Raw genomic sequence first — 14,756 nt, 5'->3', positions numbered from 1 at the left:
AGAATCTCGTGTGTTAATGAGTCAAACACTTTTTGAACATCAAGAAAAAGAGCAGCAGGCATCAAACCAGAGTCAATAGCTGAATTTAAATAATTCAAGAGAGTTGCACATGCATGTTCAGTTGAGTGTTTCGCACTAAAACCAAACTGAAAATCATGAGAAAAGTGTTTAGGATTAAGAAAATCAAGAAGTCGAGAAAGTATAGCTTTTTCAAAAATTTTACTAAACACTGATAAAAGAGATATGGGACGATAATTTGCAGGATCATCCTTGATCCACCTTTAAAAAGGATGATAACACGAGCACGCTTTAGAGCACTTGGGAAGACACCATTTTCAAAAGAAAGATTGACAAGTCTCGTGAGGGCACACACAATGACAGGAAGAATGAACTTGACGACCTTAGTCGGAACACGGTCTGGGCCAGAGGATGAAGAGCCCCTCAAACAATTGACAGTTCTGGCTATTTCAGCTTCATAGACAGGTTCCAATGCCATTGATTTAGGACAAGGCGGTCCTAGATAAGACTTAAATCCAGTAGAGAAGAAGAAGGACTTACAGATGAGGCTGTAGTGTTGCCGATATTAGCAAAATAGGAAGTAAACGCATCTTGAACTTTTAGTTCACCCTCTACATTTTTGCCGTCAATCACAACACTTGAAGGGACAGAAGGATGCAGAAAAGATGGCCTGATAACAGAGTTGATTACTTGCCATGTTTTCCTAATGTCTTTTCCGCACACAGAGAATCTTCTATGTTATAATAACGATTTAGCCCTTCGGCAAAGCGAATTGTAAACTCTTCAATAAGCTTTGAAAAGTTGAAGCCGAGAATCAAGCAAAAATGGCTTAGAGCACTTGTAAGCCTTCCAAAGATAATTAATCCAACTTTTAAGGAGTCCAGGGGTCATCCAAGGATTCAAAAGGGTTGTTATTTTCGATGTTTGATTTGAATGGGGTGCATCACATGCATCAAAGATAACTTCTTTCAAAGAATCATAAAACGAATTAAACAAAGAATCTATGTCAGATCCATTTTCAGAAATACTCCACAAACGACCTGCCCACCATGACCTAAGAATATGCAAGCCCTGATCATTAAATCTCAAAGAGGAAAAACCAGCTTCTTGGCTTCTCCGTGGCAACGAATCGGAAAAATCATACATGGAAATCTACTCGGTTTGAGGATTCATGTTACTCCTTAATTTCAGATAAAAGAAAACGCTATTTTATTTAATGAGGAAGGGGGTGGGGTCATGATCCCTACAGGTATAATTTTGAATTTTCAACTATGCTTAAAAAATGGCTTATTTAAAGTTTTGATCAGACAATTTTTGGGGAAAAGGGGTGTAGGATGGGATTAGCTGCCCTCTATTTTTTCGGTCACATAAAAAGAACAATAGAACTTTTGATACCCGTTCAAATGAGCCCGCTTTTGATGTTCTAGGACCGTTGGTTCAATATGATCACAGCTTAAAAAAAAACGCGTGTCTCTGAGTTTCCTCTGGCCGAAAAAAATACGAAATTCCACATTTCCGCTGATAGGAGCTTTAATCCTTTGCAGTAGGCTTCTCTAATATTTTTTTTTCTAAAATTTTTCAAAAATTTTTGCTAAGATTTCTTAACAATTAGTGGGTGTTTTGCTCCTTTATCGAGAATCAGCAAATTTTTAGGCTCGTGCACTTCTATGCGTAACATTAAGCTTAACGAATCTTACATTTTTTGAAAGAGCATACAAAATTAATTAACTTGATATATTTACTGGTATCAAAATTTCCTCTTTTTACAGTTTTGGTTACTATCGAGCCATGTCACTCCTTACTTATGGTTCATTGCCACCAACCTTTTGACATGTACTATATGTAAACCATGTATGAATTGCATAAGGTACAGTCCTTGCCCTGAGGGCTGTGGAGGGTAGACATCCCTAAAAATAATGTCTGAATCTTTTGACTGGTATTGAGCAAAATAGCTATCTCAAAATGTTGATTGGATTTATTTGGGGAAATTATTGACATTGGGAGGGGGACTGGTTGTAGTCCAATCATTTTTGACAGTATTTAACAGAATTAGCATCTTTTAATAAGGCAACTCTTTAATAGGAAGTGACTTAGGTCAGAAAAAAATACATTGGGCCAATCTCGCTCTTTACTTAGGCACCGCTATTATGCTGCCTGTTGTCACTCAACTTGCTAAGAAAAGGTGAAAAAATATTTATATATTTAGGAGTATTGTATTCAAAGGAAGTATCTTTTAGTTTCATCAAGAACTTAAAGGTTGTTGGAATACTTTTGATAGGCTTCCAAAAATAGCACTTTCATTTCACTGTCATTGCATATGCATTTTAATATATAGCCTAAAATATGTAGCCTAAATGTCAAAATTCATGGTTGACGGTTAACATTCGCATTGGTGAATACGTATTTATTTTGATCAGATTATTGTCTACTGTTGTATTTTCATTGCGTTTATTGCTTTCAACTTTTAATTGTCCTACAAATTTTCATTGTTTTATGCATCTTAACGATTAACTTGTATGTCAATTTTAGGGAGATTGTGGCATGTTTTGATGATGAGGAAGATGTTATTGAAGAAGTTAGTGATGTTGATGATGAGGAAAATGAAATTGAAGGAGCTGGTGATGTTGATGATTTGGAAGATGAAGAAGATGTAGGTGATGTTGATGATGTGGAAAATGAAGAAGAAAATATACCCCCGGCCCCAGAAAGACCCCCTCAAAGAGTTCCGGAAAACTATCAATCGGACTGGTACTATGAATTGACCGAGAATACGGGCAATGCGCTCCGGCCTGGTGAGTTTTAATTTAGGTTATATATATGTTGAATATGTTCTGGAACTTCAATGTCTTGAGAAAGGGGAGGTAAATTTAAACATAAATTTTTGGGATCTTCTTATTAGCGTACCTTATAACTTCAAGATTCGAAAGAAATAATGAGGGAAGAAGAAAACGAAGCTCTGTATATAGTTTGCCGAAAAATTTATGTCGATTGACTTTATGAGAATTTTCAGTTGTAGCTTAGACAAGTTAATAGTTTGTTGACAGGAGGTTGAAATTTCCTCAGTAGGTTTTTCTTATACCTTTAATATGATGATATAATTTTTGTCACTTATTTTGGTCACTTATCTTTTTTGGGGATATTGCTTCCTTTTTCTAAAAAATCAAGCAAGCTTACTTAGTTCTGTATTTTCCAACGGGTGCCTTTAACTTTCAATTGATTAATATAGTTGCAACCTGGATAAAAATTCAATTCTCTTGATGCAAAAAATAAGGACATGCGCTAAGCCTTTTCTTCGTAGTGTCATGTCTGCAACGTCTTTTACTGTGTATTTTTCTCTACCTTTCTCTGTTCTCAATCTCTCCAATCATCTCAATCTCTCCGCGTCCCTCTCTCACTATCTTTTTTTTTTACTCTGTTTCTGATACAAAATAATCCATTTTCACAAGTATAAAATCAGTTATTGTCGAATATATGTTACAAGTTTTGTAAATTGACTGAAACTAAAATTCTTTCAGGGGACCTGCTGCAATTTAGACCGGCGAAAATGTGGGGTTAGATATTGTCACTGGGCCATTTACATCGGTCCGTTCAAGCATAATACCAAAAATGGTGAAGTTGTATTGAAAAGCGCCGTATCCCACTTGCATGGGAAAAAGGGGAAAAAGGATAAGCCGAAACATTATTGTCCGGAGGGAGGCTGCTGTATATATTCAAAATATAGACCAGCCTCTCTGTCCGTGAGTATTTCTTTTTTGTTTTTATGGTAGCATAAAATTATGTGAAAAACACTGTTCAACCAAGTAAAAATGATGATTCAAGAAGTGGGCTATATGAAATGGGATGGCATTCCCCCCCCCCCCCCATGGGTATTCCCACAATTTGCTTATACAAATTACCATTAAATCTTCTATAAGTATTATATAAAACAAATTCTAATCAGTCAAAAACCATATCTAAGCTGTAACATCTTGGACTAACTGTAGTCTTAAAGCAATTTGTCCATATAGCTTTTTATTATAAGTATTTATAACTTATATAGTATAAGTTATTTATATATATTTTATATATATATATATATATTTATATATTTTATATATTATATATATTTATATTATATTATATTATATTATAATATATTTTATTTATTATATTTTATATATTATATATATTTATATATATTTATATATTATATTGTTATTTTATATATATATATATACTTTATTATTATAAAGTATAAGTATATTATATAGTATTATTATAAGTATTTATTTTTAAGAAACTCTTACTAGGTAAGAAGAAAGATTTCTTAATAACCGTTTTAAAACTTTCTAACACTAAATTAGGTGATTGATTAGTATACATTGTCGCAAAGTCGAAAGACTCAATTCTTTTTTAGCTGAAACCATTGTTAAAGAGTCTTATCACCTGCAGTGGATTATTAGCACTCCAGTATGGAGTAAAATCCGAAAATTTTTTAATACCAAAAGAAAAGGTTTTAAGTTTATTCATAATTTCCCTTAAAATTGAAGATAGGTCAGTAACAGCAATGGGGGTTGAACATCTAGCTGCTCTGGCAATAAACCATGGTTTAGAGGAATTCTTATGAAATTTTTCAGTCCAATATAGGAAAGGAAACTTTTTATCATTGTCATTAATTCTAATATTAATTTTTTTTAAAGTATTTCTTCAGTGTTTTCAATCAAATTTTCATCCTCTAAATTCACCATTTCTTAAACATTGGTTGTAAATAACTCCCTTGTTAAGACGTCACAATACAGCTTCTGACAAATTATGGCAAAATTGGTATTAGCTTTATCCACACGTACAATTGCAAATTCATTCTGTAGTTTATTACTTGCTTGTTTTATCCTAGCATCATAAAATAATGATTTAGTGTTAGTATTTTCTAAATTAGTATATATTTTATTTTGTATTCTACTAATAATTAAATTCTTCCAACTTTGAAAACTCTCTTCATTTTTATTCTCTTTCTTATACCACTTATCTGTAAATAAATCAAAATCATTTTCTAAGTTACCAAGAATACTCGATGGTTTCAAATGATGAAAAAGACGGAAATTAGCCCCTTTAGTCATTATAATTTGAAGATCATCTTGTTTTATTATTGATGTGTTCCTTGTTATAACATGTTGGTAAGTGGGATTTACAAATGGACCTAGCTGCTTACACTTACAAACTGGTTTCCAGTTTATATCAGTGTCCAATCCTTTAAGTATTAAATTATAATGAAAAATCATTTGCCAAATAGCTTTTGAAAATTTATAAGTTAAAACTGGACTATCATTATAATTCAAATCACTAGGAGGGGCCTGTTTTATCTACTGCTGATTTAGAATTTTGGTAAATTGATAACTTCAACCTGCTTACAAGTAAAATTAATAGGTAAATATAATCTGTTGTCCTTATTACCAATCTTATCAGACTTATTCTTTTGGAAATAAATTTCGTTTTAGATAGAATGCAAATTTTATTGCATATTACTTTAAAATTATATTCAAGAGCTTTATTATTTTTAACAGTCCAGAAAAGTTTGATTGAATTCCTCCTGGATAACTTGTTTATGTTTTTTATTACAGAAGTCATACCCTTAGATTCAGGTAGCTGGCATAGATCTGTAGAAAAACTTACGTAAATCCAATTCATTTTTCTATTATTTTTCCTATGCCCTCTCGATTGTTTTTTACGTTTAGTAGGACCAGTAAAAGAACGATGGTCCATAAAACCATCAATACATTTACAACAACATGAGACATGTCTCCATATTTTGCTACACTATTATTTAGCCCAAAAGGATTAGTTGTACAAAGAGTATGGATCCAGAATTCCTCCTGTTTGCGCAGTCTATTATTCTTCTCTTCTTTATTTAAATTTTTGAACTCGAAATTTTCTAAAATTGTAATAGTTATATCTGATAAGGAGCACATACCATTATTACAATGGTGAACTAGATAGTTATTAGTTTTTTCTGTATTAACTGTTGTTTTATGCCTAGAAAATCTTTTATATATATTATTAGTTGTTTCCCCCACATATTGTAAGCAGCATTTATTACATTCTGAAAGGCAAATTACATTAGTTGTTTTACAATTAACTTTGCCACGTAACTTGCATGCAAAATATTTATTATACAAAGTACTCTTAAAAGAAGTTCACGGGATGAAATAATCTTGGCAAAGAAAACAACGACTCTTACACTTACTAATTTTCGAAAAATCATTCCGAGTTTCGAGGCTAATATTCATATTTAGTTGCATTAAAAAATCTTGAAAATAAATCCAAATCAAAACAACATCTAATTCAAAGTCTAGCAATCAAAGTCCAAAAATCATGCCAAGGTCTATAAAAATATACATGTAAGAAAAATAATTAACTGCATATGTTCCATCTCACCAATAATTATTAACGTAAGGTTAAAAAACCTGGACAAGGGTAAAGGTCTGTCGGGGAGAAAACTAAACAAATTTTTCTACCAGCACTGGATCCATCCTGGAGTATTATAATGAAAAAAGAAATCACCAATTAAACAGCACAAACACAGAAATAAACATACACCATAACAAAAACCAAAAAAAGCATATAAACAAAAAAGAATGATAGAAAGAGAAAGGAAGACTGTTTTCCTACTTTAGTAATTAATATTGATTAGTACTTGAATGGGGCCTTAATCCTACTCATCCCTCCAATTACATGGGTCAAACAGCATAGCCATACACAATCAACCATAAAGAATTATCCATGGACAGGCAGTCGTGTTGTAAGTAAGTATAAGTCGTCATTTACCAAATATTTAAGACAATAAAAAAGACAAATAACTCATAACATATATATATATATATATATATATATATATATATATATATATATATATATATATATATATATATATATATATATTGACAGGGATTTCCAAGGGTGATGCTGTTCTTATTCCTCGCATTCCCTTGATTCCAACTGATCTGTCTTTTCAATTTAAAAGATTGCAATTCCCAATTCGATTAGCATTTGCAATCACCATCAATAAAGCTCAAAGGCAATCATTGGAAAAATGTGGTATAGATCATTGAAAAATGTGGTATAGATTCATTGGAAAAATGTGGTATAGATCTTCATACGGATTGATTTTCCCATTGAAAATTATATGTCGGATGTTTTAGAGTCGGTAAACCGGATGATCTATTTATATGCACAGACAATGGGACTGCGAAGAATGTTGCATATCACATGCAGATAAAAAATAACACCCTGCTTACTTGTTGCTTTAGGGGGGGGGGGTTAGGCTTGTGGCTCAGAGAGAAATTACCAAAAAAAGCGTGTCGATGTGTTACAAGAGCAACGCCAAACCCGGCTTGCGGCTGAAAGAGAAAGTAAAAAAAAGAATGCGTGTCGAGGATTTACCAGAGTATAACAGAGGAATTACCAGTTGTATATTTGCAAGTTTTACGCAGTTAAAATTTAGCACCTTGAATACGTGTTGCTGGGGCTCGTTCCGGAAAAAAAAAACTAAAAAGTAAAGAAGAAAAATAAAATAAAGAAAGAATTAAAAAACTATAAAAACAACTAGAAAAGGTAAACAACTAAATAAAACTAAAAGGAAAAAACTAAAAAAAGCACTAAAAAACTAAAAAAAAGAAAAAACTAAAATTGAAAAAAGATTAAAATTAAAAAAACAAGGGATTACAAGAATTCAAAAACCTTCAAATAGAAAATTAAAACTTTGAAGCTTAGTACCCAGCTAGTATATATATATATATATATATCGCGCCACCCCAACACCTAGTTGGTGTGGGCGCTTCGCCCCCCCCCCAAGCCCCCGCGCGCGCGTAATTTGTTACGCGTCTTATTAGTTACGCGCCATTGTAGTTGTGTCCCACCTGTGAATATAGATAGATGTATATATGTTTTTAACTACGTAAAACTTGCGAATATACAACATTCTTCGCTGTCCCATTGTCTGTGCATATAAACAAATTTTCAGGTTTACCGACTCTTGAACATACAACATATAATTGTCCATGGGAAAATATATATCCCCCTGTGCCCCCGGTGTCCCCGTTGTAGTTGTGTCCCTTTGTCCCGGTCGTCATTTGTATTCCCTGTGTCCCGGTCGTCACTTATATATCCCCCCTGTGCCCCCGGCGCCCCCGTTGTAGTTGTGCCCCTGTGTCCCGGTCGTTATTTGTGTCCCGGTGTCCCAGTCTGTAATTTCTCTTTGAGTGTCCCGGTCGTCATTTGTGTCCCGGTCGTCATTTGTGTCCCGCTGTCCCGGTCTGTAATTTCATCAGTTGACAAACATGACGTCAGTATATATATATATATATATATATATATATATATATATATATATATATATATATATATATATATAGTCTATAATCGACACATTCTTGCACTGTGAAAATGAACTGCTGGTTCGGAGGTTGTGGTCTTTGTGAAGCAGCACATGGATTTACGTCCACTTCTCTCATTATCTTGTAACCTATAACACGATTTTGGTTGTTACAATATTTCTAACAAGAGATCCGGAGATTAGGAGTGCGCTCATTATTATAAGAATAATACGAGGGGCTCTTTAATAGCTTTATCGGGGTTTAAAAATTTCATCGACGTTCTTCTTCTAACTTAATTTGTCTTTCCTCTTCATTTTCATTTTTGACTCGTTCTGATACTCACTGTTACATGTCTTCTAACCACACAATTTCTATGTTCTTCACTTTCATTTTGATTTTTTTCTAATTCTGAGGAAATATGAAACTAAATTAAATAATACTATTTGTGTCAGAATTAAAATTTGTTGAAAAACATATGCTGACATACAAATAGTAAGTCAAATTCTGGTTTCTTCTAGGAAGAAAAGGATATAAAACATCATTTGCTTGTCAAATAAAACGAACAAAAATTAAACAAGGTAAGTTTTCAAAGAACAATAATAAGCTACATTAAACAAAAGATGAGCAGAAATAAAGTCAAGTTTTTTACAAGTGGGATTTACAATAAAATAAAATTTCGAAGGGGTTTACAATAAAATCAAAGTACATAGTATTTACATGAGGAATATAAAGATGACGAAGAAGCAATATCTCAGGAATAGCGGAGAGCATGAGGTGGAAGCTTTCAGACAACGTTGAGCTGTACCAGGAGGGTATCTACTCTCATGTTTATTACAGCTCTTTACTTTTCTTTTGAAAAATTCTTTTTCTGAGAAATTTTTTAATTAATTGTCGTTCGTTTTCATTGTGAAAGTTTGGCTTTTGGCTAATACAATGAATATATTCCCATTTTTCGTGGCTCTAGCACGAAAAATTAAAGTATCTGAATTATAGCTTAATTAATTGCTCTTGATTTGTTTCAGACCCCCAACATGCCTGAACATTCTTGTTTACTGTACTCAAAACTAACAAAATCTATAATAACATATGCTATCCTCTTAATAATCCTTTTCTTGTGTTTCAGGAAATGAAACACGAAGTTTCCAAGAGTGAGGGATGGAGAATTAACAATGCGACCATCACCGGATATTTCAAAAAGGATAGGCTCACCATTTCCATAATGGCACTGGCTGCGGCAAGACATGGGTCATCGTCGGCAGCTCAAGGTACAAATCTATGTTAATAAACGAGGAATAGTTGTGTTTAAATTCCTGAATGTTTTCATGAAAAAACGCAGAAAGTTTCTTTTTTCGAATTGACATGCTACCACTTTGTGGCGTTAAAAAATTACTAGAAGAGGTAAAAACTTATGAAATATTGGTTATTACCTTATTAAATGAATGCTGTTTAATAGCTATTTGGTCACGAGGAGGGAAAAGAATTTTATTGTATTGTTATGGGAGTACCGACTAATTATGGTTTTGTAATCTGTAAGGAATGTGAAGGTGATATTGGCAATAAACGCTGGTGGTGAAGCTTACCTTTGCCGATGCTGCCCCTGAGTAATAGTATTTAGCTTAGGCTGAAGGTGGGTTTCGAATTCTGCCGGGTCTCTGAATTCCTGAACTCGTCCTGTTGCTGCCATAATTGTCAGTTTCCCAACCACACGAAATTCAAATATGATAAGTCAGTAAAATACTCCCGCTGTACAGGCCCTCGTGTATCATCCCGTTATTCTCCCTGTTATGTTGAATCAAATACGCTAATTGTGACGGCAGCTACGTATGGTATAACCTATAATTTTGTGTTTTCTTTTACGTCTTGAACATACATGATATTGATGATGACACTAGATTCTACTCTGAACGATTTCCCTTCTATACCGTCTGTCATTGGTGCTTTATTGGACCTAAAGGATTTCAAAGTGGATTCTACCTCTGATCTTAAGGGTAGTGGGGATAGTTTTTCATTTGTTTTTGCTGGAAATGTCTGAAAAACTTCAGGATCTGGATTTACTGTGATAATTGGTATTTGCTGGAAATGCTCTCTCCAATGATCTCAGATTCCAGCACAAGTTGTAATTTCGCACCCTTTTTTATTCAAGAGATCCATTTGCTTTGTATCTTTATGATTTTCTAACTCTTTAGCACATTTGAACGTGAGGCGTGAGTTACTTCTTTGGAAATAGTTTTCGGACTGTTGACAATTTTTGGCTGTCATGTCTTTCAGTCCCTGGTAATTTTTCTTCTCGATTTGCCGTTAAAACTGCTTGAATCTATTGTTGCTTTCCTATTCTTACTTGTTTGTAAAATTTTGTTTCCCGTTGGTGATGTTAAAAATATCTTGGGTAGTCCATGGATTCTCTTCAGCAGGCTTACGGCCAAGAACAAGCTCAGCCGTCTCACATATATTAATAATAATAATAATAATAATAATTTATATCTCACGCCTCCTAATACAAAACTTCCAAATAACTAACTGACACCTTATTACGTCAGTTATTTTTCTTCTCGATTTGCCGTTAAAACTGCTTGAATCTATTGTTGCTTTCCTATTCTTACTTGTTTGTAAAATTTTGTTTCCCGTTGGTGATGTTAAAAATATCTTGGGTAGTCCATGGATTCTCTTCAGCAGGCTTACGGCCAAGAACAAGCTCAGCCGTCTCACATATAATAATAATAATAATAATAATAATAATAATAATAATTTATTTCTCACGCCTCTCAATACAAAACTTCCAAATAACTAACTGACACCTTATTACGTTAGTTATTCCAAATAACTGACACCCAAGATTTGGAGCTAAGTTTTACTTTGTATTGGGTGATCTTCTCTTTAGTAATGGATCAATATGAATAACTGATCAATAGTTTTTGGGGAAGGGTGATAAAGGGGTCCAAAAGATGTGGAAATGGTCATTTGCCCCAAATGACCAAGATCAAGACTTAGATCAAGACTAAGAGCAGCGCTAAGCCGCTTTTGGTCTAGCTCAGTAAAATCACCACATAATGTAATTGCAGCATAAGAGGAATTGCGGTGAATTCTCTCAGTATAAAGTTTCTTATATGGCGTCAGCTCCTTCTTAAATTCACTACGAAGGTGGGTAGTAAACAATGCAAAAAATAGTTCAAGATGCTTGTTTTGGGAGGTTTTTGGGCCTGGTCCAGAGCCATAGAACTTCAGTTTTGGAGTTGTTCTCTGTTTCAGAAAATGAAAAAAACCGAAAACGAAAAAAAAGACACTCCTCTGCCATGAGATTGGGGAATACCATCTTTGTCCAATCTGGGCTTAAAATGGAAGTCATAATTAGGAATTGAACGAAAATCTTCAGTAACAGACCACGTTTCAGTAAGACAAACAATATCAATCTGGTTTTTGTCAGCAATAATTTGTAGCTCATCCATTTTATTTACCAGTGACCTTACATTCGCAAGAAGGATTCTTGGAAATGAGTAGGAGGAGATGTAATGAATCATACCAGGGCTATTGACAAACACTCTACTAGCTGGATCTTCTTTCCCTTGGTCAGCAATAGGGCTGCTCATGGTCGCCTGCTCAAATATTTTTTTGGTCCTCTTGCTGGTGTTCTTGTGAGAGGTTCACTATTACTACCAGTTGTTCTAAACCGTTCGGGCACATCATTGCAAAAGAATGTTTGTAGGCTTTCTCTTTTATCATAAGACATTTGCACAATCTGCCTTTTTCACAGCAATGTTTGATTTTGGCAGCTTAATTAGAAGGGGTTACCATCTTGTAACAGAGTTCTGTGTCGCTTTTTTCTCCCCCAGCCTGGTTGTCTTTAAGACTGCTGGCAAAGGAAGTTGCAGCTGGTTTTGAATTATTTGCTTCACTTGAATTTCATCATTAACTCCTTCTTGTTCAGGCAAATTTCTTACATTAATATTCATTTTTGTCCGTTGTAATTCTTATGGCAGAAGGTTCCTTCCCTTACAATTTTTCGAATCTCATCAGTCTGCTGGGAAGTGTGGGTAGATTTATCTTCAATATTCTGTAACCAAGTGTTAAGGTCCAGATATGCACCATCTACATATTTATGCATTTCTTCATAGCTAGGTTTCTGGGATAGCTTAGTTCGTAACAGAGTCATTTCAGACGAAACCTGTCGGACTGAATTTTCAACTCTTAAAATCAAATCATACAGCAGCTGGGTCTCAGTAGAGAGTTTGGGTATTTGTCTACCAGGTCGCGTAGCTGGGGAATTTGGGTCCTTTCTTGAATCAGTTGGGTTTCCATCCAATGTCTGGTGTGATGGGTGTCATTTGAGGGATTTTTGACCCTGTTTGTAGCACTGAAAGCTTGACTGTAAGTACTTGAAGTCTACCTGTTTTTGGTTGGTGGGGTCATCATTATAATTTAATGCCTGTGAATTTTACAAGAAAAAGAACAATACAATGAGAACAGTAAACTAGCCCTTTTCTTCTTTGTTTTATAAAATAGACAAGACAAGACTTTTCCTCTATCAGAATAAAACTATACTAGTTGTAGATATATCTGACCTAGATAATCTTCACTTCTTCTTCAATTCATATAAATCTGCAATTTTATTCCTTTATAACTAGAAAGGGTTGTCAGCACTTTACAAGAGAAGTAAGGGAAGTGCTGTAGACAATAAGGAAAATAATTGGAATTACGACTTCTAGAGGAACGATCAGGCGGCCAGAAACGGGTTTTGCGAGGTATCTAGTTGTACTCCTGGACGAAAAATTCTCCCTTTTAAACCACGTCCAGGCTGTGGAGCTGAAACTCTCTCGCAATCTTGGCATCATCAGGAAACTGAAGCACGTATTTCCTCAAAAATCCCTTCGTCTACTTTACAGTGGACTTCTGAAACCTCACCTGCAGTATTGTGCCATAATTTGGCAGACAACCTTCAAATCACACCTGAAGAGACTTCACTCAATCCACAAGGACGTATTGAAAATTATTGGAAATGAAGACGACTATCTGTCCCTTGGTTGTCTTTACCGTCTGTCGTGCTCAGTTTTTGCTTTTAAATTTCATCCGGTTTACTTCCATCTCCCTTCCACATTCTGTTTCGGTTGATATCTGAACAATATAATCAAAACACGCTCTCTGTCTTTGACCTTCAATTGGGACGAACTCCAACAGTACGTTCAGATTTTTCTCCAGATGTAGCATTTGCTAAAGTGTGGAACATGCTTCCAAAAGAACTGAGAAGTAGGAGCTCCCTCTGGTCTTTCAAAAATAATTTAAATAAATATTTAGTGAAAGGTCAATAAGTGAAAGATAAAAAAAGAATGATAAATTAAATTAGATAAAGTTTAGATTTTTTAGTATATTTAGGTGAGGTGATTGTAAGTCCGGGAAGGGAGGGAGGAACCCTATGGTTAAGATTAAAAAAGAAAAATTATATAATGAGGAGGCGTGTGGTTGTGTCGAAGAGTGAAGTGGGAGCCGTACTGCGTGTTGGTGAAGAAGTGTTTATGTTCATGGGTCTCAACGTGAGTTTTGTTACAGAACAGTGTACTTTAAGTTTAGTTATTTCCTTGTTTTAATTAAACCCGATTGAACCTTGAACCTTGTTGGAGGCTGTCTACCTTGTCCCCGCAATTTAAGAGGCAAGCCCGGCGTGTACCACGGCTCTTCCAACAACTCTCTCACCCCTCTTCTGCTCACTTTTCTAATTCCACCTTTATCGTAGCCTAATTGCCTATAAATATGGGAAAAACTATAAATATCGGATTGTCAAAATTATATTCGCACTGCTTGATCCCAACCTATATTATATAGGTCGCTGATCATGATAATAATAATAAGAAGAACCAGAGTTCCGAAGGGAATTTTCACTTAAGTAGCAAAATAATCCGCTTATTCAAATTATAATCCCTTGGTCACTGAATTAAATATTAGCTGTAGGTCAGGTAGAGACTCTAATCCTTTAGTAATAGATTATATCCAAAAAAGATCCTCATACCATGAACTTTGATTCAAGACTGACTTCAGTCTTGACGAATCAGGAGCATGCACTAGAAAGAGGTTGCTGAACTTGCTTTTGAGCTGGATCGTCAGCAATCTTTCCAAGATAGACACCCGTGACACTAAATATTGTCTTTGTGTTTTCGTCAGTAAGAATCCGACTTTAGCCCGTGTACTTCATCTTGTCTGCCAAAGAGTAGAAAGGATGCGTAGCCTATTGGTTCTTCGCTGCTACTTGGTAGAAATATTTCTGGGACAACAATGATACCTCGCTTGTATTGGCTTGCTTCGCAGAGTAGCATATCTTTCTTTTCTGGTTTTGTAAATGAACAGAGATTTAATATTTTAGTTTTAAGTCTTGTACAGAAAATTAGTCTATCGTCTGTTTGAGAC

At 34.6% G+C, this 14,756-nt stretch overlaps 1 protein-coding gene across 4 annotated transcripts in view; it reads left to right on the top strand.

Annotated features, from left to right (window-relative positions):
* The window catches only part of LOC136033261 (uncharacterized), a 43,487-nt gene that overhangs the window by 18,582 nt on the left and 10,149 nt on the right, over window positions 1–14,756 (top strand). For 2 of the 4 annotated variants that reach the window (XM_065714010.1, XM_065714011.1), the window contains 3 exons: window positions 2,548–2,810; window positions 3,534–3,755; window positions 9,490–9,631. In XM_065714010.1, coding sequence (XP_065570082.1) covers window positions 2,796–2,810; window positions 3,534–3,755; window positions 9,490–9,631 — 379 coding nt within the window. In that variant the 5' untranslated portion in view covers window positions 2,548–2,795. The remainder of the gene's footprint in view (window positions 1–2,547; window positions 2,811–3,533; window positions 3,756–9,489; window positions 9,632–14,756) is intronic. The other 2 variants (XM_065714013.1, XM_065714012.1) reach the window with 1 other exon arrangement.

This window comes from Artemia franciscana, chromosome 11 (genome assembly GCF_032884065.1).
Source record: "Artemia franciscana chromosome 11, ASM3288406v1, whole genome shotgun sequence".
Lineage (NCBI taxonomy): Eukaryota > Metazoa > Arthropoda > Branchiopoda > Anostraca > Artemiidae > Artemia > Artemia franciscana.
The sequence above is the reverse complement of the archived record's forward strand: the minus strand, read 5'-3'. Positions and strand labels throughout refer to the sequence as shown.